Below are 25,636 nucleotides of genomic sequence, written 5' to 3'. Positions count from 1 at the left end.
GTACTTATTTTTATTTGTCTGCCAGTGGCGCCCAAAATCTTCCTCAACGTGTGAAACTTCTTTATACTCCGCTTTTACAACAACAAAATAGCCGCTGTCATCACATAATCTTCACATTACCAAATGAGAATTGGAAACAGATTTGGATGAACATTTCCTTCAATTTTATATCAACTTCAACTCGTTCGTTATGGTACAGGGTTGTTAATAACATCATAGACACTAAGGCAAAACGACATCATCTCCACATTACTCACGACAATCGATGTGATCTCTGTGGAAAAGCAAATACGTTGGAACATCGTCTCACGCTCTGCAACAGATCAACATCGATTTGGAAAATGTATTGTGAAATGATTCAATACCTGTGTAAGATCAGCTTCGACTGTGTTACTGTCCAGATGCTCCTGTTACCTGATTTCAAGTATTTTCCAAAACAGAAACATCATTCTGTCATTTGGCTGAGTGCGAACACAATTGAATTTATTCTGTCTCCTTGTTCTCCTGAAGCACGTCATACGTACAAGGATTTCCATTGTTTACGATACGGAAATCCTTCCCCCCAGCCAAGGAACAAAATATTATTTGCTAATTATCTTAATTATCTCTTCTATGGTCTATCTTTATAATTATTAAGCTTTCTTATATTATTTATTCTTTACTGAGAATGTAATTATAACTGTCAAATATGTAGCTTTATTATTGTAATTCGACAATAATGTAAATAAAAAGTGAATTAGAAAAGTCGGAAGAGCTCGCGCCTAGTAATCCAAAAGTCGGTGGTTGGCGCCTATCCTGGGGCGCGTATTTTTTTACTTTTTCTAAAGTGTTTTCTAAACTCTCCTTAATGTAACAAATTACGCATATAGGCGATTTAACATTTTTTGGCGGAGTAATTTTGTTGTTCATTGGCGTTTCGTCGCGTCTCTGCCGCTGGTGGTATAATTTTCAAAACGGAAGTAGGTCCACCACGGATCGTCGCTGTGGGGACCGCCAATTTTTGGCGAGATATCTCTAGTTGCCCATCGGTGGTCCTCCGATACCTACGGCATGGGGTAATTAGGACGCTATCTTTTTTAACGGTAATAAGGAAGTTGTCCACAACAACATGAAAATAAATTACTCTATGATTGGAAACTTTTGTTTAATTTAACTTATTTTTTGGCTTAATGATTTCTTAACGTTTTATTGCTCATACAACATTCATTGTCGATATTTGACTACATATCTTTCAAACAGACTCAATTTTATATCAATTGTGTCGACTTTTTATTAAATTTGTAAATCAATAAAAAATTATCTACTTGACAAATATCTAAGCAATATGTATACATAATAGCCATGGAGAAAAATGGAACACTTATTAAAACCCGTTCTCCAGTTTAGTCGGTATACTCATTAAAGTTCGAAAAAGTTATTTAATTTTACAAGAGTTTTGATAATTTTCTTAATTTTTGAAGTAGTGAAGCTATTTATTTGGCAAATATCTATGTAAAAGCACATATAGCAACCATAAGAAACAAAATGAGCCACCTCCCATGAAAATCGGCTGAGAACTTTAGTCTGTATAGCGTTAAAAAGACTGCGATGTCGGCGTTAGCGGCCATCTTAGAAGTATGACGGCATATATCGGCTCGGCCACACTTTGAGACAAAACAACCGATAGTACACGATTCTATAGCTTATTACCTATCCATCACCAGCACTCATACAATTGCTTCATTCAAAACCTCACGGACTTTGTTATATTTACACATGCCCCTACACTATGACCCCTTATTGGTTCAACGCGTGGGTCTGTCGAGGGTGTGAACTTTAGTTCACATTTTTGCCACGGCTCAAGACATTTTGGGAGCACAATAGTGACGCTTTTCGTTTATCTTCGTCCCAACTTCATACTTCGCATGCATCATCGAACTGATCAAAGAATGATACAATGTCATTTTCATTCTTGCTGAGGAAACGCGGAAGCCTAGCAATATCATTAAATACTGTCCTCTCAGGTTCAGCCCAGGCTCGTATCCACGGGGGGTCTAGGGAGCCGGGCCCTCGTAAATTTTTACTGCCCCCTAAAATTTTCATCGTAGGGTTGCAAATGAACTATAATATGGTTGGATCGGTTACCCTAACTTCTACCTTTTTAGGCTGGCTACGAGCCTAGTCCAGCTGTTTTTACACTCGTTTTATTTACTTCTTCCACTTGTTTACTATTTCCTGCACGAACTTCTTCAGAGCTACGTAATTTAAACTGCGTTTTTTTAAATTCTTCTATATTATGTTCTAATGATTTGCTAATTTCTCCTATTTGACTATTTGATCTTTCTAGTTTTTTCGTTTTCTCATTCTACAAGGTGTTACAATCTTAAATATGTTGTCTATTCCTATATCAAATCCTTCTAATGATTTTTGTGAACAAATTAACACAATCTTTTCTGACATATTTGATACATAAAAACTTAACCACATTTACCACAACAATAATTTTACCTTAACCTATCTTATAAACTAACATTTCTTATGCATTAGTTCACAAGTTTAGTGATGGAGGGTGGGTGGAATAACTTGAAATTAATTCTGCCAATTTCATTAATAAATATTTCAACTGAAATTTAAAAAAAAAATTGAATTTCTAAATACAACATTTAGCACTTATCTATTGAACTGTAATATGGTCGTAAGCCACATCTGGCACCTCCACCATGTCAACCTGGGTTGTTATTCCTTTAAAATTTAAAATGGAATGTAGAATTTGTACTAATAGAGCAGTTTCAGGAGACCCAGAATGATAGTATTATCTCAAGGTACATCTTAAATTACCTATGTTGCTAATGTTAAAATGAACACACCTAAAATGTGTTATGAAATACCGGTACTTTTGGGGATCTCCACCACTGTTTTGATATGGTCAAACAGAACTGTGTGTGTAACTGAGAAACATAATTTAAAGTAATAGTTAACATCATGGGCGCCCGAAGAAAATTTCCTAGGGGGGGGACTCAGATCCCTTTTTGCTATACTACGTTTGGTATTAAGAAAATCTTGAGAAATTTAATACATTTTCGTGAGCAAGGGGGGGGGGCTCGGGTCCCATCCTGCCCTCCCCTTCTGGCGCCCATAGTTAACATGTATTTTGTCTCACTCTCAATGAATTTGAGTGTTTATGCAGCGAATACCTGTTATGTTAGTCGAATGTGGATGACAGTTCTCAGGCTAAAAAGAGCAGAGGTTAACTGGATCATACATGACGTTGATAATGATGGTAAAAATCAAGAAGTCAACTAGTTAAGTGCAGCCATCTCTGATGTACACACAATCAGTCTATTTGCATAACTGCTTGATTCTAAATCTCAGTGACCGATTGCGATTATAAGATTCACAGTGTAGTAACTTCGTTGATAATCAACGTCTCTCTTGTTCCAAATCTGATTACAATCAAGACTCCCAATTATGACTGTTTATAATGAAATAAACAGAAGTATTTATAGCCTACAACAAAGATGTTTGCACTGTACCTCGTGGCTCCTAAAATTCGAGCTGAAATTACACGTGTGTATGAGATACGAGGGTCACTACGAAAGTTTTGAGATACGCATTGTTGTTGCGCCAGTATTTAAATTCCAACAACTGCGTTCGGTAGTGGTATCCAGAGCGAAGAAGCGAAGCAAGTTTCAACTCGCCTCGCTTATCGGCGTGGCCGTATCGCCTTCACTTGTTTGTTGACGTGAGCAGTATTCGGCTGTCTAGAATGGAGCTCAAAAGGGAACACTTTCGGACGATTTCAAAAGTGGCTTGAACGAGACACAAAGCCTTGACCGTTTGCAGGGGGCATTTGGGGACCTTCCCGTGCTACAATTTTTCGGTGGTTTGGTGAATTCAGAAGAGGCCGGACATCGCTTAAAGATGAAGAGAGAGCTGGACGTCCGGCAACAGCTGTGTCAGATGAAAACATTGCCGCTGTGGAACAAATGATTCGAGAAAATCCTCGAACAACTTTCAAGGACATTAAATCTTCAGTGAACATTGGATCGCCAGCAGTAACAAAAATTGTTCATGATCATCTTCGGCTCAGGAAGGTTTCATCTCGTTGGATGCCTCACACTTTGACTGAACAGCAGAAGCGCATTCGTATGGAATGGTGTGAAGAAATGCTTGCAAGATTTGATGGAGGCAATTCTCGACGCGTCTCTGACATTGTTAATGGTGATGAGACTTGGATCTATTAATTTGACCCTGAAAATAAACAGGGTATAGTTTACAGTTTACAGTTTGGATCTTTCCAGACGAAAATCCATCCCCGCAAGTGAAGCGACCGCGAAGTGTGGGGGAGAAGATGGTCTTAACTTTCTTCTCCAAATCTGGCCATGTTGCAACTGTTCCACTTGATGAACAAATGACTGTTACTGCTCAGTGGTACACCACTGTTTGCCTAACAAAAGTGTTCCAGAAGGTTCGGGAATGGCGTCCAAGAACTGGATTGCGTGGGATCCTGCTTCATCATGACAACGCGTCCGCACACACGGCCATCACAATTCAGTTTTTAGAATCTACGGGGGTCAAACTTATGACTCATTCGCCGTATAGTCGTGACCTGGCCCCGTGTGATTTTTTTCTGTTACCCAGGATCTAAGATCGCATGCGTGGGAAGAGATTTTGCAGCCCTGAAGAAGCTGTAGTGGCTTACGAGAATGAACTTTCAACACTTGAAGAAAAAGACTTTCAATACTGCTTTCAAAAGTGGTTTTCGAGGATGCAAAAGTGTGTACAGTGTAATGGTGAATACTTTCAGAAAATGTAAGTGTTAAATTGATTTTAAGTATGTAAGTTATTTCACATCTCAAAACTTTCGTAGTGACCCTCGTATCTCTGAAGAAATCTTAATTAGCCAGTTTTTCTTAAAGGTTCAGCGTCCTGTCAGTACTCTGAATTTTACATAACACTGTCCCTGAAGTATATAGTTGAGTCTGACTAAAATACCGGCCAGCCGGTACAATGCCGGTCAGTTGGCAACCTTAACCATGGGTGACATTTTGTGTATAATAGTTTTTGTAAGCTAAATGTAGACATAATTTTTCTTTTAAATCTAAATAGAAGTATACAATAGTTGTCAAATTTTTATTAGGCCCCTAACAGTGAATAATTTGACAGCGATGCAATATGTTTTATTCTCAAGTAGGATTAAAGAACAAAATCCATATTTTTCAACCTCTTGCTTCAATCATAAATGATTCCACAATAATAATAATACGCTTTTACTGCTTGAAAATTCTTGGACTTAGCATTGTTATGCAAACAATCTGTTGGCATCTAAATGCTAAAGATCTCGACGAATTCTCCTTCGATAGTGCAATTTCAGCTTCTTCCAACAAATGACTGAGAACGCAACTATGATTCTCGTCAGCAGCACACAAATATCTTTTCCTTCAATGAGAAGCTCTTTTATTTTGTCGGAATAAGAATGAATTAAAATAAAAATCGTCAAAGCGGCGAAACTATACATGAAGATAGTAGAGGCAGGAATGAGGGAGATTCTGAAAGCAAAAATAACAACAGAATTATGGTCTAATACTTATTTCATCTAATTCTAAAGCAATGTTGCCAATTTGCGGAAAAAGTCGCTAAATCTGGGGGATTCGACCTCCACGATAGCGACAATTTTTTTTTCGATTGGCGAATTTTTGATTTGTAAATGTCGATTTACCTAGTTACTTTCAAATTTAGCGACTTTTTGCTGCAAACAACCGGTTAATCTGTAGAGGAGCATTATTAGTTCAAAACATTTTTATGTTCTTTTCTCTCTTTTTGTTTGTTTTGATCAGCGGAAGTGATGAAGAGTTTGGGAATAGAGCGTACCTACCCACTCCTCACAATCCTGCATTGTTATCTTTTACCCTTGCCCTCTAACGGAGAAAAATTACAAACTTGATGTCCTTTAGTTTCCAGAGCTTCCGTTGAGAAACAGAAGTAACCGATCGCGACGAGATTACCTATAGCAGTGTTGCCACACTTGGTACAATTGTACAAAATTCAGCCCTTTTTGTCATTCATCGGCCCGTTGGTACCACGCTGGCATTTTCAGCCCCTTTTGTGAAAAAGTTGGTACAATTCTACGCAATGCAGCACCATATAACACATAGTTGTCACATTTCCAGAACTGTCAGTCAAAACTGTCAGTTACAAATGTCAGTTTACTCACCTTATATTCTTCTTACAGTCTATGATCCTCCTTCTGTCTGAAATAAGAGAGAATAAGGTGCAATAATTTATATTTTAATATTTTATTATAACATGCTGTTTGTACACGAACTCGGAGATGATTGATTTGTTCCTCGTGTTATATATTTTTCATATATGGGCATAACACCGTTGTTTTGGTTTATTGGTCACTTTAAAATAAAGGCGCTCACAATACATACTGAAGATGGTAACTGTTTTCCCTTTTAATTTGGGGCCTTGGTTATACTTCCTACGTGCGAGAAAAATTTCATCTTGACGGTTGTTCGGGGTCCTCCTATTTGGATGTTTTTAAAAAATAATTTTTTAAAAGAACAATTTCTTGATTTGGACTCGTGGAAGAGGAGAGGGGGAGTGTTATGGAACTTCACCTCTTTTAGTTTTGTGTTATAGAGCCATGCATTACCCTGGTATAAAATAATGCATTCAGCCCTTTTTGTTTCAATTTGGTACTATTTTTCAGCCCACTCCAGGGCTAGGACTGTGGCAACACTGACCTATAGATGCATGACTAAAAGCGAAGTGGGTGTTTGTTATATTTGAGCTTTGGGATTGTTCTGCACTTTTTCTTAAAAAAAAAAAAAAATGCATAAAGTAAGAACTGTAGTGTTAATTATTTCGGAACTATTTTGACTCCAAAATATGAAGAAAAGTCCCCGAAACAATGTGAAATGATCCCTGAATTCAAGGATTGGTCGCGCCCTGTTTACGAAGATGTAAGTAGAACATATTGTTTATTTTACATCTACAACTTTCAAACAATACTTATAGACAACGGATTTCATAAATAACTTTTTTCTAGCGATTTTTTTACCCAAAGTTGGAGTTATTTCCCCTCTCGTTTAACGACTTTTCGTGTCAACATTTTGGCAACATTCTTCTAAAGGGTTACCACAGCTTCAGGCAAGGGCGCCCATGTTTTGGTTTCCAAAGGGGGCAAGTATAAGCGGTTTCAAATATAGTTTCAAATTTTGCTGTAACTAATGTAAAAATTCTATTGGGTTTTCGATATTCCCAAGTACAATCTCCTCTACGAGGGGGCAAGCGCCCCACCTTGCCCCCCTGATGGGCGCCCTTGGCTTCAGGCTTTTACAGGGGAGGAATATTTGTTTCAATAAAGAAGTCAACGTTTTACTACTAACTATAGTACTTTTGTGCCACATAAAAATAACATATAATTTAATGCTTCCAATCGGAACTGAAATTTCAAGCATATGAATTTCTCAACACATTCAAGAGCATTGCAACGCCAGTGTCACCGGTTTTTATTGTCCCTGAAAATTCTACCGCCTGGAAATCTTTATCCCCTTGTCGGTTTCTGGTTATTTCAAAGAAGAAGTCAGAAGTCACATTGAAAATTGATATAATTGAATGTGATCGCTCAGGTTATGCACTCACTTTGGGCAAGATGACTTTATATCCGAAAATTTGATAGGGAATAATATTTTTCTAGTAAATTGATACCCTTCCTGACGGTTCCTGGTTACTTCAAAAACAAAGTCAAATCTTGCGTTATGAATTGATACCATTCCGTTTTATTTCGGAACAGCCTCACTGACTTTGGGCAAGATCCCCATGTCATAAGTGTCGGTGAACCACCGATTGGCAACAAGCGACATCTCGCCAAAAAAAAAAAAAAAAAAAAAAAAAGCGGCCCCGCAGCGATGCTTCGCGGTGGCCCCAATTCCGTTTTGAAAATTACACCACCAGCGGCAGAGACGAGACGAAACGCCAATGAACCACAAAATTACTCCCCCAAAATACTTTAAATTGTCTATATGCTCTTCCCACTTCGACACGGAGGCGATGAAAAAAATCCTCACTTGTAGAGGTATAAATCGTTGAAATCTTTTTAATTTGGATAATCAGAGTGTTCTTTTCACCGTGTATATTTGACGATAACCGTTCGGCATCAGATAAATTGCATTCGTCATGCAATTTTATAACAAAATGACGCGCATCCATTTACTTTATTTCATACTTCTCCCATATTCACTGTCTAATGATCGGCGACAATTGCCACCTAAATTCATACAGTCGCGGCCACCGTTAAGCGACCCTTACCCATACCCTTCATAAGAAACAGCCCCTTCCGCAAGCATGACCACAAGTGACCACAAAAGTGTTTTCTGCACGTGCTGAGGGACAAGGTTGTCACATTTTTTTTTTCTTGAAAATGTCTGGACACCATATGTTCTTTCTTCTAGAGAGAGCCATTGAGAAAACCGTAGTAGAAACGTATTGACTCGTGAATTGTGTAATAAAAAGTGATCTAAGAAAAATGTTATGATCGAGTGCCAACAAAATTCAAATAGGGCGAAAATACCAAAACTGAACACGAATTATTTATGAGTTTTTAAAAAGATATATACACTATTATATTTAAAAAAATTAAAAAAGATTATATCTAAAGTGACTTACTCATCAATACCTTACTCAAACTATTATAGATAGAAACATGGATTTGTACAGAATATTCCTTTGTCAAAAGGCAAGGGCTAATAAAACAATTTTAAAAATATATGTCCTATAGGAGACAAAGAGAGTTCTTTTTTTTTAATTATTGAGGTTAAGAAGATGGAACTAAGGGATAAATTCTTCATTAAAATTAACAGAAAACACGTTTCAATGATTGCGAAAACTTCGCTCCTATAGGAGAAAAGAGGGGGTTTGTATTAATAATCAAATTACCGATTATTTGTTTAGAAAATGCCGAATGTGAGGATTCGCTTAAGAAGGTGTAAAATTCAGCACATACATTTCTCATTTAAAAAAATTACAGGCCGCGACCTTCGGATTTTCTTTTTTTTTTTAATTCTGTTCCTGAGAAGGGGAAATGGGGTCAATTTCTATATTATAATTTTAGTTTTACTAAAGAAATATCCTCAGGTAATTAGAAACAAAGATTAGTGCAAAATGTCAGTAAAATTGCAAATTTGATTAGCACTCGGTTGATAAATCTGTCAGTACCGAAACTTAAAATAAAATTGAAAACAAGCTGTTGAGAATTATATCTGTAAATACTTTACTTTTGTATTGAAATCAATGTAATTCAATTGAGTGCAAGTATCTTACATGAAAACGTATCCTAAGGTTAGTGACGTGGGCTGGCTGTATGGTTTCATCATTGAAGCCAATAAACTGGTGATATTAAATAAATGTTGTTTAGAATTATTTTATATTATTCCGATATGTGATCTCCTTTGATTAAAGTAAAGTCACTGGTTTTGGAACGCGGAAAAACGATTTAACTCAGCCTTGACTAATGTTGTCCACGAGAGGAGACTTGTTAAGGTTGAAGAAGTCTCGTTTTGTCTCGATTCTCAAATAATCTTTATCCTCTCTTCCGAAAATGTTCTCGTATTTTTTTAAGTAATTTTATATCCTTGACTTTGAGAGTAATGTACGTCAATTTTTGCACTTAGTAATAAGAAAATTAAATGCTTTGTGGAGATAAGTGTTGAATAATTAGCATTAATTAAAAAAGATACATATCGCCCGGATTTCTTAACCAACATTCATATCGAAACCGGACCCTAGCTAGGGGCAGCTAGGGTTTGAGCCCCTTTCGACTACCTTCAGCCCCCTGAAACTTTCATGTTTTGCTTCCTCTGCTTTGCTTCACTTCCAAGTACACGATTCTTTTATTTGTTACTTAGACTTTTCTGGCCAGAAGGACTAGGTTGCTTATCCTCTGGTACTCCCGAAAGAAATTAGACATTTCCAATCAGCAAGAAAATACGTAGACACCACCAGCATACTACAATCTCTTCGAACAAAATCTCAAGAGAAAGTAGAGAACTAAAACTTACCAACTGACAACTGTGAAAAACATTGATGGTCATAAACAATAAATTGAAGCGTTCTATAAGGAATGAAATTTTTTGAGAAAGCATTCCAAGCTAAGATTTTCACTTCCTTCTCTTCGTTTCTTTAATTTGCAAAACAATACAAAAAAGTTTTAACTTTTAACTTCTTTTTGTGTTGTTACTCAATCGTGGATGAAGACGTAAGACATACTGTGTTTCCTTCTTTCTTTCTTTATATATACACTTCAAAAAAATCATGCTTAAATTTACAAATATATGATTCATTTTATTATGGCTTGCAAACATCGGAAAACTATAAAAAGAAGAAAGGAAAATCACCCTACTACCTGCCTTAAGTTGTAAACTATAGCGCCAAAAGTTAGGCTCTTGCAGAAGTTGAGAATAAATCAATAAATATTTACCTTTTAAGTGCGTAAATTTTTCCCTTTCCATACTTTTTTTCCTTTAAAAAAATGTCATCCCGAAGAAAATAGAATCCGTTTTTTTAAAAAAAATGAGATACTTCGTTAGCTCATTTTCCCTACAGATATTTTATGGGCAATAAATAAACATATCACTTTATCGAAAACTTCCGAATACTAACATAATGCAAGTTGTGTCTAGGTTGAACTAAAAAATAAGTTTTTACTTCTGCTGTTCCCATATGAGAATCTGGAATGGAAACCTTCAAAACAGAGAGGAACCAGTTCATTCAGTTTAGAAATCTGGCATCATTGAGTCCTTCGCGACCTCCAGTGCAGTTTGCGGTTGCTAAGCCACAGGGGGTAGAGGAAAGTCTTCCTTCTTCCAGGAAAAATAGTCGCTTATCCATGGCCCCGACTTTACAATTATACGCATTTATCTCAAGATTTTTCACATCATGATGTACAGGCAGGGGCTTTTTTTAACTCCCGGAGCTCACTTTAGGAACAATTCGTCAGGAAAAAATAATATATAATAATAACCGCATGCACATGACTTGCGATAGTTCATGTTGGTCCCTTCGCGATTCTCCGAGACTAATCGATGAAGCGCGGACCGAAATGAAGTCCTCGGTGCTACGTGGTGGTAACTTCAACACCCCAACTTTAGATATCTGTTTCGACTCGACGAATCCCTGCCATTAATGGCACACTAGCGGCAACCCTTCGACACGTTGCTATATCGACGATCGACATTTACCGGCAAGTGGGTCACTAGGTGTTGGCGACGTTTACGGCATAGGGATGGCTTTCTATCCAGAAATTGTTACATTTTTATAAGTAAGAAAGAGATGAACGTAGCTTTCACCAAATTAGGTCACATAAAATATAATCGCATACTTGACATCCTAAGGAAATTCTACCCCTTCGGCATACATCACACTGCCCACATAATGTTTAAAATAAAACTTTTGAGTCCAACATGGCGGCTGTTCATGTGACATACTACCTTTCCCTAACGTGTATCGCCCATATCACATTTAATGAAACTACATAGATTTTAAAAAGGGTGGTATGGGACTTTTGAAACACCCTATATTTAATAATGATGCCTTTGAGTGCGGTATGTGATTTGTCTTTCCAGTACACACATTACATTCAATGCGCATGAGAGTTGGTCTGGATTATTTGAAAGGTCGATATGAAAAAGTGCGTTGCAAGTTTTGATTTGAGATTACGTAATCGGCTTCAAATAGTTTGTATGGGTAACTCCAAAAGTGCATTACCATCTGTGATTCTCCCTTTCCTGCAATAGTAGGCAACCCAAAAACAGGGACCTTGGGGTGGTTGAGAATTAGAAAGACGTTGAAACAAACCTTAATTTTGTTACAAATATAGCAGTGTCGCAAACTGTAAATAAGACAATAAAATAAATTTTTAAGAATGACGATTTTATTATCGTGAGGGCAATGAATGACATAAAAATTTACAAAATGATCTTACTTAAGCAGTTTAAACAAGATGGATGGTAAGAAATAGATATCAGAGGAATGCAGTTTCTCGCATTTTTCCAAAAAATCCGTAAAAAATGAAAAAGGTTACATACTGTAAAGGCTTAATATAAAAGTAATAGCACAAAAACAAACATCCACACGAAACGGAAAGAGAGACAGATACAAAATAAGGGACACCAGTGGCGTAGCAAACTCGTGAACCTCCCATGCAAGATAGAGATGGATCCCTAGTTGCGAACATATTTGTTATAATAATAATAATAATAATAATAATAATAATAATAATAATAATAATAATAATAATAATAATAATAATAATACCATTTTCATTCCGATTCACCGAAAGTATCTCCGCAACTTGTCTCTCTTATACTTGGTTATACTCGTTTTAGTTATTTCCAGTAATCTCGAATGAAAGGAGCTATTGTCACAGATACATCGAGAACATTTAATATTTCAAAGGCTCTCCCACCGGGAATCGAACCCGGGACCACTGAACTATCTCTTGGGTGGGGTACTTGATTCGTTCCCAAGGCAAGTAAGCTTGAAGTGAACATCATCGTGCTCCTGGGTTTTCCTCTCTTTCCCCCAACTTTTTCATTCCACCAATTCGTCCATCATAAATCACTCGCTGGTCTCTCTCAACCTAACAAGTATAATGGTGGGACATAAAACGCAATTTCAAACGGTTAACCGAAACCAATCCGAAAAAGTTGTATTTTCTATTGTTCGTTAATGTGTTTTCACAAAAAAATATATATAGAAAGAAAAAATATGCGGTATCGTAATAACATTCAACAGTGAAACAGCAGATTCATAAAACCTTAACTTAAAAAGAAACCATTACATATCTTTCGGAACTTTTACAAAATATGTATGGATATTCTGTAAAAAGGTTACGTAGTGTCTTTCGAAGAGAATTGAAAAAAAAAATTCAATTTGGTTTCTGAAATAAAGCGACACATTTTGTTTCAATCTTAAATAGAACCCAAACCCGTTAACCAGGTTTAGAACACGGCTAGTGGTTAGGTTGTACTTGATGTTTCTATTGTCTCGTGAAATCAACTGCCATTGTGTAGTGCAAATTAGGAGATAAAGCCCTTATAGTCCCCTATTTCCGCCCGTATTTACATATACAACCTATTCCATAATTCCTGTAATTTTCTAAACCACTGGAAGTTTTTACGCTATTAATGTGAAATTTGGCATTCTTATTGAAAAAATGTCTGAATGTTTTAAATTCTAACAGTAAATGAGAGAAAGTCATTCTTTAGCCCCTGTTTTGGGGAGTAAGCAAAAAAGTTTTTCCTTAAGGGGAGGCTGAATGTTGAATTTTTGAGGCAGTTTTCTCCTATGAGTATTGATAAGGAATTTGAGCACATGAGTATTATAGCTACAAAATACAATAACACTCATCCACAATATTAGTACAGTCGTCTGGAACATTATTTTTGGTAAGGCTCCTCGTTTCGTTGCAAGGGGCGTAAAATGGTAGTGAGTGGTGTGTTACCAAAACCCTATATTGTGTTTTGGGAACGCCACTAAGCGTCAGCATAATGACGCATGTCACAGAATTAATGCTCCGATGCTCCTTGCATGTGCCAGTGCCTGATATAGGGCTACAGCCCTCTTATAAAGATCATATAAAATCTCCATAAATATCCTTAGGAGGAACTACCAGAAGAAGATATATTTGGATCAATTTATGTAAAATTCTATGTTATTATAGTAAGAAAGTATTTGTATTTTAATATAGGATTTTATCTGTCTTATTCTTAGATTAATGATATTTTTTAACAATTAATGATGATAGAGCCTAAAGTAATAATTTTCAAGAAATGATTCTTATCCTTCTGGAGGCATTTGTTTCTACTACAACCGTGTATCCATAGTATACGGTTTCTTAATGTATTTACGTGTCCAGTACATACGAGTAGCTTATTGTCTGAGAAGTGAGATCACACGGTTATTGTGTGGAAAAGGTAAACTGTTTTTACGAATAAAGAATACAACATTGAAATGTAAAGCTAACCTACTAATCTTGGAGGTTTTAAAATGTTAGTTTTCTTTATTTGTGTGTATGTGTGTGGTTGTGGTTCCGGCGAAGTTTTCCATTGTTATATTATGTTTTATTTGGAGCTGGTTTGCTTAAGTGGGCCGAAAATATGTTGGTTACTTGTGTGTGTGTGTGATTTTGTCCTATAACAAGAGCCCCAATTTATTTTCAACAAATGCAAATTCTTTGATTATATTCCAGTGACACAACGAAAATACGTTGGTTACTTGTGTGTGTGTGTGTGATTTTGTCCTATAACAAGAGCCCCAATTGATTTTCAACAAATGCAAATCCTTTGATTATATTCCAGTTTGTTCGAAAACAGACACTATATTGCGTTTTTCAGAATATCCATAATATTTTGTAAAAGTTCCGAAAGATATGTAACGGTTCCGTTTTAAGTTAAGGTATTATGAATCTGCTGTTTCACTTTTGAATGGAATTTTGATACCCCATGTTTTTACTCTCTCTATTTTTTTTGTGAAAACACGTTAGTGAACAACAGAAAATACAACTTTTTCGGTTTGGCTTTGGTTAACCGTTTGAAATTTCGTTTTATGTCCCACCATTATACTTGTTAGGTTGAAGGATACAAGCGAGTAATTTATGATGGACGAATTGGTGGAATGAGAAAGTTGGAGGCAAAGAGAGGAAAACCCAGGAGCACGATGATGTTCACCTCTAGCTTACTTGCCTTGGGAACGAACCAGATACCCCACCCATCATATAGTTCAGTAGTCTCGGGCTCGATTCCCTGTAGGAGAGCCTTTGAAATATTAAATCTCCTCGATGTGTTTGTGTTCCTGTCCGTGTCGTTCAAGATTACTGGAAATAACTGTAAAACGAGTATGACCGATTATAATAGACACAAGTTACGGATACTTTCGGTGAATCAGAAAGAAAATGGTCTGAGGCATCAGGTTCCAGTTAAGGGTTCGAATTACTCTTAAAACCACTTTCTCCTTAAAGTCCTTGCGTGTTTTTGTATGTCTTTTGTTTAATTTAAATTTGAATCTCTGGACAATAATATTTTTTATCATGACCGAAATCAGTGTTTCATCGCTAATAAAATATTAGAATCGTAAACGTGTGCAAGTTGCTACATACACGAGTGTTTTTTTGAGTCTTACTTAACAGCAGTCTTAGCGTAGTGGCTTGAGCATGCATCTCGTAATTTAAAGGTCCAGGGTTCGATTACCGCTGAGGCACTAAAGGAAAATGTTTAGTATGTGGAAAATGTATACATCATTTACAATGTTGATACATCTGATGTATAATAACATGGACAATATTAAATTTCTGTCAGTTTCACAAGTTAGAGTTTCTTCACAGAAAAAATACTAAAACACAATGTCATGTCTGCAGTCTTCATTCGTACTGTCTAAGAACGTAACATGTTTAGCAAACAATTCATGAATACATAAGAGTCATCCTTAGGGCCTAGTGTGAGTCATAAATGTGTAAGAAATATTATTGTTTCGTAGCAACTGTGGAATTGTTTCTAACTTCTTTCACTATTACTACTACTACTATTACTACTACTACTACTACTACTACTACTACTACTACTACTACTAATAATAATAATAATAATAATAATAATAATAATTTTGTTTGCTATTTCCAACACGTTCCATATATCTGTTCAGCCAAAATTTGTAAATAGGGACTATTCTCTCTTATATTTGTATGTATATTTTGTTAAAATGTCAACATAACGCTTACATAATCCAAAGTCTTTTGATCAAAGAAAGGGCGTATCAAGGTGGCAGCAAGTTCGAAAAGTTGTATAGACACCAGAAATGTATACTCCATGTGTTATTGTAATAGAGAGTCGAAGATGCTTTACTATCTCTGATAACTTTCACGTTTATTTTTGAACAAAAGAAACCAACGATAGTTTTAGTAAACCCGACACAAATTTATGATATGGGGTGAAAAATTTAGGAGATTTCTTAATTTCGGGTTAACTTCAGATATGACTGTAACGGTTATTTCTCGAATAAAATTCTTATTTTTGCGAAACTAACGATAGTTTTAGCAAAACTAACGTAATCTAACAATAAACTAACGATGTGATGGAAAAAATTTGAAATTCGTTTGTGGGTGGGGAACCGTGAAGTTGGCCTGCCCATTTATTTTTTGAATAAAAATTTTATTTTTTCGAAACTAACGATAATTTAAGCAAAACTAACGTAAACTAACGATGTAGATAAGAAAAAAAAATTCGTTAGGTGGGCGAGACAACTTCACAGACGTTTTGTACATCGTAGCTGCCCCCATCGAAAACGATGACCCCTCCTAGATTAACCTGCTGGCTACACCCCAGCATTGATCTAACAGTAACTTGAACGAACATGTACAGCTAGATAAAAATGGGAAAGTCTTAAACCCAGTCACAGTGAGTGACCACAATATAATGATCTGCGACATAAACACGAATACTCAGGAAATAGAAATGAATGAAGGACAATGAACGCCTATATGGTTCAGACAAACTACAGTAAATTGTAATAGATTTTGGAACGAAATAAAATTGCCACGAATAGAAGATGGAAACAATTAATGTGTTTAGTGTACTATAGTTTTGTAGTCGGTAGTGATTTACGTCAGTGGCGTATTTAGGATTTTGTTTCGAGGGGGACTATGCACACTCTCCTGAGTAGGTGTATATACTAGATCTATGTAGGTATGCAGTTATTATATATTATATATAAATTTATCTATTTCGGGGGTGCTTGAGTCCGATAGCCACCCCCTAAATACGTCACTGATTTACGTTCTTAATAATTTAGTGTTTACAACATTGAGAACTGTAGCGTAGAAGAAATAGTATTAACAAGCAAATATGGACAACAAATCCCTAACAAATCAGAAAGAATCCACGAAAAAATAAAAATGAAAAACATGGAGAATCAATTTCCTAACAAACATTTTTCAGCAATACTTTCGATGGTGGCAACAAGAAATAGAAAAAATAAGCATTGGTGATAAAATAAACATAAATTAAAACAAAGTAAATTAGAAAAGACACAAATGCAAACTTAATTTAATCTTTATTAAGGGTCTTCACTACAGCGAAATTAAACTACCGCTAATTTTAGAGTATTTCTGTAATATCTTCAAAACAAATAAAAATATTCGAAAAGCAGTAATGTAGTGAACTAGATAATACGATTTTGCATGTGATATCTTCACCACAATACACCTATCCGCTTTTGGTATCCCTCTATTTACAGAACTCGCAAGAAATGCTAAATCTTTCTACAGCTGCAAATCGAAAGCAGATAGATGAGTTGTGATAACGGTATCACATGCAAAATCGTATTGTCTAGTTCACTACGTTTCAACTTTTCGAGTATTTTTAGTTGTTCTGAAGATATTACAGAAATACTCTAAAATTAGCGGTAGTTTAATTTCGCTGTAGTAAAGACCCTTAATAGAGTTTCTTTCTTCTCAGCCTTTTTTGTTTCTGTTTCTATTCCATGTTCATCTATTCATTCGTCTGTCCATTTGTATATTTTGTAGATAAATAAATAAATAAGTAAATAAAAGAAAAATAGAAAATAGGACATGGTTTAAATAATTAGATACCATAACAAAAACGTAGAGCCCTGACCATTAAATGCCGGGAGGAGAGGGAGATAAAGAACGAAATAAAAATAATAATGAAGAGAGAAAAGGACAAAAGCAAGTAGCGACTGCAATAAAAGAAATCGATCAACTCAAGGGGAAGTAAAGGCAGTGGCGGCGCTAGGCTCGTAATAGTAGAAGAAATAGAGGGAGGCAATGAAAGTTTTGGGGAGGGATGTTTTGCTTTGAGTATTATTATTATCAGTTGTACATATTATTATTGTTATTATTTTTATTATTCACCGATTGTACATAGAAAAATGACGGGGCGAAAGGGAGGCGAGAAAAAATATTGGGGTGGCGGTCGTCTCTACTTGCCTTCCTGTAGCGCTGCCACTGAGTGAACACCATAAAAAAATAGAAGAAATTAATTTATTTGCATTCTTGTTTGGTAGCTACTAATTCAAACTAATAATAGAGTCTATGAGAATAGCCTTTACGTACTGAAATTTTTCTAAACTAATCACATCCTGATGTGGTTAATTATCTACATCTGATAGTTCTGTCTAGAAAGAAGAAAGCAGTTTTGTATATACAAACCTGTGCTGGACTGGGCGCATCACTGTCACCACAACAGATGACAAGCTGGTGTAAAAATTAAGAAAAAAGTGTTAAAACGGGCAACATTAAATAATAATTTAAAAAGTATTCTAGTCTACAAGTAGCAACAACTTCTATTGCATTGTTCAAATTGTAACTTAAATAGTTTCCATAAGGTGAAAGTAATAAGGAAACTGATGAAAAACATTTTAGATTAATTCAAAGGAGTGACCTATTTTGTGGCCTACCGGTGGTAGCTCTAGAATATTGCAAAATAAAGTTATTATTATAAAAACTAATTTATAAAGATAATTTTCTACTTTAGTATCTTTTCAACGATACAAGTTTCTGAGAACTATATGTATTTAGAAACAGCCACGAGACTCTTTGCATGGACTCTGTCTCGCTTCCTTAACAGATCTTCGATTTGAACGCAGCAGAAACCACTCTCTAGCTACTTATTGCAGGAAGAGTCCGGTAGTTATGAGCGAATTCTGCTACGCTCCACCTCCAACCACAGTGGACGAACGGGCTGCCAGGTAGCACCAGTTACTTGCAGAGTAGTCGGTTTCTTGGGCATGCGCGAGGGATAAGAGGAAGTTATGCGAGTAATGACAGCGCATTTTGGGGTCGCTGGGAATTGTCTCGGATATCTTGAGCCTCTTTCCATAGTGATTTGCGTCAACGCAGCGCAAATTTTGTTTTACAATATTTTGCGACAGTTGGCATAGCTGTTATAAATACTTGTTTCATTATTTGGGTTTCGTTGTGAATGCTCTTACAGATTTAGGCTCCTTCGTTGGTTACTAGTCTATTTCAGCATTCTTTATTACACGCAGGAGGGCCGCGATTGCTCAGTGGTAGAGCGTTCACCTCTAGTGCTTGGGGTACCGGGTTCGATCCCAGCCCCCGCCAGTGAACTTTGAGGTAGACAAACACCGTATGCGTGGCTTTCCTCGGGGTTATCCCGTTTCCTCCCACTTTGTTCATTCTAACATTTCATTCATTACTCATCATCACCGTCTGCTTTAGCCTAACCGGCATAACCTTGGGACGTGAAACTCAAAGATTTCATTTCATTTTTTAGACGCACAATTTCTATTTCCTCTGGTGAGTAGAGTTACCACCTATCCAAAGCAAAATGTAGAGACATGTCAAGCAACAAATAAAGGTGCCAAAGGACAGAACACGTAATAAAAATAATAAATAAATAAATAAATAAATAAGAAACGAACTAACCTGCGAAGAGCTGTTGCCAAGAACGTTAATGATTTGCTGCATATGAAGCTGCCATTGGAAATAAAAAGAAAACATTTTGTTAATATATCAAAATAATATATAAAATATAAGTCTCATATTTACTCTAGAACATAACGTCCTAAGAATACTGAGAAAAGCGTTCTGTTCTCTTTTCAAATTCAACTCCAATCATAATAAGTGTTTATCATACACGGTAAGTACATTTAGTTACATTCAAAAACAAGAGAGCTGCAATGCTCCTCTTAATTCAAAGATTTCAAATACTATTTACCAAGATTATCTTCTAAAAATAAAATAAGTTCTTATATCAGGTATATATTATAAAGTAACTATAATAATAATAATAATAATAATAATAATAATAATAATAATAATAATAATAATAATAATAATAATAATAATAATAATAATAATAATGTACGTAACAATAATAACACAGCCACACACACACGCACACAAATAAAAATTCTGTGCACAATACCCCAGGGAATGGGTTCAATGTATTTTGTTACACAGAATCCAAATTTCAAAATCGCAGGGCGATTGATCTTCTCAATTTTGTTTTATAGGCGAAAACGTATGTGCTGTCTTACGTACCAAAATTCCCTGAAGTTTCTCGCCCAGCAAAGAAATAGACACGGTCGATCGTCTTGAGGTTTCGAAATTTGGATTCTGTCAAACACAAAAACAAAAACATTGAATCCGTACCCTTTGGCCCACTGCACACAACTTTTTTTTTTTTTTTTTTTTTTTTTTGCATGGTTGTCTTATGTGTATTCTACCTATGCAAAATCTCTAAAGTTATTCGTCCATAAAACAAACTGACATTGAATTGGGGTTTCGAAATTTAACGTAACAAACTACATCGAATCCATTTCCTGGGGTCCGTTGTATAAAACTCCTATTTTTTATGTGTGGTTGAATAATTGTTTCATGATCATCTTCGGGAATTATACGTATTTCGTTAAATTACAGCTGGTAGTGGGAAGTAGAGATCTGCACGGGCCGATTTTTTCGACCCGAGCCCAATCCAGCCCGAATGTACCTAGGCCCGGCCCAGCCCGGGCCCGAAAAATTTTAAAAGTCTCATTTTGTAACATTTTTCACACTTCTTCAACGTTTGCCTTCATTCTAATTATTGTCTAACGAAAGTCAATAATTATTAAAGAATTGCAATTAATCGGCCCTAGCCCGGACCGACTTGAAGAGAAATCAGTGTCGGCCCGCCCAAGCCCGGCCCGCCCCGGCCCGGCCCAAAGAAATAACAGAGCCAGCCCGCCCAAGCCCGTGCAGGTCTCTAGTGGGAAGGCAAATATTGTTCTGTCAAGAGAGTGTGGAGAACTCATATAGAAGGAAAAACTAATGTTTGTTAAGTTTGCTTCTCCTTCAAGTTTCTTACAGATGTATTACTCGTCTGCCAAAGTTGCGAACAGTTTTTCTTGCTTCTGCCCATTGAGTGTCTGATGAAGACGACAAGTTTTCGAAACTATAACACTTTATTTTAGTTTTAATAAATAAGTGTATTCAGAAGCTCTGGTCAGAAAGTGTTAGTTATTCGTTAATAAGTTCCAGTGTCATGACGGTTAGAGTTACATCACAAATCAAGTATCAGAAAATTTCAAATATATTACAAAGCAGTTACTCTTTTGTTTATGCTTTATCAGGATAAACTTCTCAGTCGCAATTTTAAAATTAATTTCGATTTTTATACCTTCATATCTATTTTTTTAAAAACATTTTCAAGCATATTCTATGAAAGTATGTAAATCATTAGTAGAGATCGGATTTTAATGCAAATGCATATTTTATTTGCTTATATGCATCTCTGTTAAAGTTTATAGGGGTTTCAAACAACAATAATACAGCTCCAATTTGAAGTTTTATAGTGCATATAAATGCATATTTGAAAGGTTAGAGCATATATTAGCGCTTAGGAGCATATTCAACATATTGTAATATAACAAGTGCAACAACATATTCAACATATGCATTTGATAAGGTTCTATTTCAGATGTATGTTTATAGAATGGAATAAATCCAATGCATTTTCATATTTATGCAACAAAACGGCTTTTTGCACGGAAGGATGGAAGAATGTCAGGTTTATGGAGGACCAATAATGTTATAGTGCTGCCAAAATGCGAACTAAAGCTCACACCCACACGTTGCGCCATTAAGGGTTCAGCTATTGCTAAGTGAGAGAGCCTTAGCGAAAGGAAGTGGAATTCCTTCAGCCGATAGCAGCGCCTGGAACGGAAGACTAGGTGTCAAGTCAGTGTGGTATATCTATAGCAACCGATCAGAAGAATAAAAGAACAATTGCCAACATGTCAAGAGAAACTTGATAATGATAAAAACACTGTAATATCATGTCGACATGAGAAACAAGAGACACAAGAAATGCTTAGCTCTAGTTGATGAAGTTCTGTACGAGCTCTACTCTCATACAAAATATTCTACTGTTATAGCCTACCACTCTACTCATTACGAATTTATAGATGATGTTCATTGTTACTTACTTGATACATTGTGCTATCTGTTGCAGAAATTTATTTTCCATGACAATGGAGCATAAATAAAGAAAGAAAATTGTCCAGAATGCGAGGGTCTTGTTCATTAACAACCTGAAACCAAACACTCATCTTGAATTATAAAGCAACTTGAAATATCATTTCTTAGAATATGAAAATTGAAGCTACTGGTTTCTATAGCATTAAGGCTCCCCATTTCCCTCAATGTTAATAAATGACTTAAATGTGGTTAAGTGTCTTCGCCGCATTCTCTGCAGCCCATTGATTTAATATGTGGGGACTATTCTCCTATCTTTGAAATCAAATAGAATTTTAATCGTTTGAACAGTTTCCATAAACAAAAATATTATAACATACCTCATATTATAACATACCTCATATATGAGGTAATATTATAATATTACCTCATATAACATCTCGGAGTTACTTTTGACACAAAACCAACTTTTGGGACGGCGGTGGCTCAGTGGTAGAGCATTCACCTCTGGTGCTTGGGGTTCCAGGTTCGATCCCAGCCCCCGCCAAGTGAATTTTGTGGTGGACAAACACCGTGTGAGTGGGTTTCCTCGGGGTTCTACCGTTTCCTCCTACTTTCATCATTCCACCATTTCATTCATTACTCATCATCACCGTCTCCTTTAGCCTCACCGGCATAACCGTGGGACGTAAAACTCAAAACCAACTTTTACAGAACATATAAAGACTATCACTAAAAACTCGATGTGTCTTGTAGGACTTCTGTACAGGTTATCAGAAATACAGAACCTCTCTTCCTTAACAATGTTCTACAAGGCAATAATTTCTCCTATATTGGAATATTGTTCACCTATCTGGCTAATGGCAGCTCCTAAAAATCTATCTCGGCTAAACTCAGGTCTCAACTTCTTTCTGGCAATAGTACTCCTGAGAGTACCTCGCACACGTGTGATCACAAAACATGAACTCTTACAAACACTAAATATTCAATTACCTTACACTCGTCCAGAGCCGTGTCTTGATGGGGTGGGGTGGGGGACGAGCGGGGCGGGTACCCCGGGTGCTGATACCAACAGGACGCCGAATGAGCAAGAAGAAACAAATAATGTTGGAAAAGAGGAAACGACGCGACGCCCCTTTTGAGTATTGACGCCCTATTAAATCAATATTGCTGTCGGTTTACAAATAAATAAATTTGTTAAAAATTTTCTTCCTCGCTCCGCTGGCAATTCACACGTTTCAATATTAGTCACAACAAGTTTTTACTTATTACTTTAATTTGTTAATGACAATGCAATGTAATATACAAGGTGCCCAGTAATGCCGGCACGTAGCCAGGATTTCGTGAAGGGAGGGGTCCGTGACATGAAATACTATGGTCATCACACCAGGGGCTCGATCATTCTAAACTATTTTACTGGAACATATATTGGTTCGTTTAGTCAGGATTTCGTAACGGGGTCGAGGGGGGAGGGGGGCGTGACATGAAATTCTGAATGCCCAGGAGCTCGATCAATCTGAACTACGTTACTATTGAGATATATTGGTTTGTTAGATCAATAAAATGAGGATATATTGGTAAGTATTTTAATAACAAACTACGAAAAAATCTCAAGTAAAATAATAATTAAAAAGTGTTGAAAACGATTTTACAATATTTACGTCCTTCCTCTGTTCATTCAAATATAACAATTTTCCTTTCATTATGACCTCAACTATTATAAAAAGTACACATTCACTATTATAAAAAGCGCATACTCAATAATGTCTTGTAAAATATTTTACATGTAACGCCCTTATATAATCTGACTAGAATTGTAATACTAGTGTAATTTACAAGACACATCTTGTAATGTAATTGTAGTTTGCATCCCTGTAGGAACATCATGCTCGCGGTCTCGCGTAAAGAATTCTGGGTACCCCGCCAGAACATGGAAGAATAACAGGATGTAGTGATACTCCATGGTCAACTTATTTTGCTATATATATTCGTTTACAGTGTGCGAATTGAAAAATTTTCCCAGGGGGGGATGAATTTCACCTATATGCGCACCCAGTCCTCCCCCCAGTTATATATATACACTAACAAGTACAAAACAGTTGAGATGTGAGATCTTTCATAAATTTTCACTCAAGTAATATTTAGGTTAGCTACGCAAAGTAGACCTACTTATCTTTATGTCCACTTAAAAATACTCCAGAGGGGGAAAAAGTTATCCCTGCCAGGGATAAAATTTTTCTTCTCCAGGGTGGGAAAGATTTTTGTCAGGGGGGGAAATCCCTGGCATCCCCCCCGCCAATTCGCACCCTGTTCGTTTATAATGCTCATCTACATTTTAGAAGTGGGTTTAACTCAAGTTGTGTTATATAGAACATTTTACGTTAGTTAGTCTTTTTGGTCAACATAAATTGAAGCAGTTTTTGAGTGGTGTTGGGATGTAGGCCTTCTCTTTACTCCACCATGTGACTTGGCATTGGGTGGAAGTTTGTCACATTCTTGTGTAGTGATTCCAGTGAAACATATTTTTGCATCTACGGTGCTAGTCGTAGTGTGAATTGGTCATTATGCCATTAATAGCATATAAACTCAGTTTTCGGCATAATTTAATTTTCATCATGCATAGTTAAGCTTCCGTCAGAGGCCCCCAACCCATCCACTTCGTCAACTAAGTAACACGATGGCTAAGTATTCTATCTGCCTTCACCATCAGTTTACATCAATTCTGTTCTCAACCATGGAAGTCCACGGATCTTATTGTCAGCATAACAGGGACCAGCTAATTTTTGTGAATGTGTTCTTAGGAAGCAACCAATGCAACATGTTTGGTAACCAGTCAGGGTTCATATACTCTCTTTATACCCTTATTAAAACCATGAATTCATCTCTCAGCAGCTTGTGCTCAGGTAACCGTATAATCAATCTGAACACTTCAACCCATTTACGTAGCAGAAAAGTGAAGATGAAGCAAGATGTCCTTTAAGTGAGAGATGGCTTTATACCTTGAATGTATATAGTTCCATGCCATTGAATTTACTCGGACACGTTTTCTTTGGTGTTTCTCCAATGTGCTAGCTGAAGTAGCCAGCCTTGATTTTTGTTCTGATAGCCCAATGTTTGTACTTACTACATATGTTATGCCTGTAGATCACATTAAGCCAGTGTGTAGCCACCATATCATCCAAATTACCCACTACTGTCCAGGAAGTGAATGTGTCGCCGGCTTCGCCCTGTCCGGAGAAGGTTATTTACGATGAGAACATCTTCCTACAAACAGATTTCAGCCATGGGTAGTCAAGAGGATCAACATCGTAATAGTGATTCATTAATTCTGTCCAAGTTCATTATATTACGTGTGTGAGTGATGCATTAGTTCGTGTGTCTCGTGCAATTATTCCTTTCTCTCAAAATGTTGCTCAATTGTGTAGCACGTGCATCTAAGAAAATAATAGTGAAATATATTTATCCAATGTCTGCAATTAGGGTAAGTACCCAAAGGATATGCGCCTGCCCTCGCAGCTGGCCAGTTTTTCTGCTTCGTACAGAATTTATCGACATTTCTAATGATTTATTGTCATTTCGAGTACGTATTGCACCCATTTGTGGATTTGCACGTACATTATTTAAATATTGTATTTGCAGATAATTATTGTTAACCTACAGGGA

The 25,636-nt window shown here is 36.4% G+C and overlaps 1 protein-coding gene across 5 annotated transcripts in view; it reads right to left on the bottom strand.

Moving 5' to 3' along the window:
* Positions 1-5,093: 5,093 nt before the first annotated feature.
* LOC145663226 (cytosolic carboxypeptidase-like protein 5) overlaps positions 5,094-25,636 on the bottom strand; it is a 95,044-nt gene continuing 74,501 nt past the window's right edge. For all 5 annotated transcript variants that reach the window (XM_081729594.1, XM_081729592.1, XM_081729590.1 and 2 more), the window contains 4 exons: positions 21,985-22,089; positions 19,445-19,492; positions 18,206-18,250; positions 5,094-5,528 (listed from right to left, as the gene is read on the bottom strand). In XM_081729594.1, coding sequence (XP_081585720.1) covers positions 5,312-5,528; positions 18,206-18,250; positions 19,445-19,492; positions 21,985-22,089 — 415 coding nt within the window. In that variant the 3' untranslated portion in view covers positions 5,094-5,311. The remainder of the gene's footprint in view (positions 5,529-18,205; positions 18,251-19,444; positions 19,493-21,984; positions 22,090-25,636) is intronic.

This window comes from Thermobia domestica, chromosome 10 (assembly GCF_964235325.1).
Source record: "Thermobia domestica chromosome 10, izTheDome1.hap1.1, whole genome shotgun sequence".
Classification (NCBI taxonomy): Eukaryota; Metazoa; Arthropoda; class Insecta; order Zygentoma; family Lepismatidae; genus Thermobia; species Thermobia domestica.
Note: the sequence above shows the minus strand (reverse complement) of the source record. Positions and strands in the feature narration are given on the sequence as shown.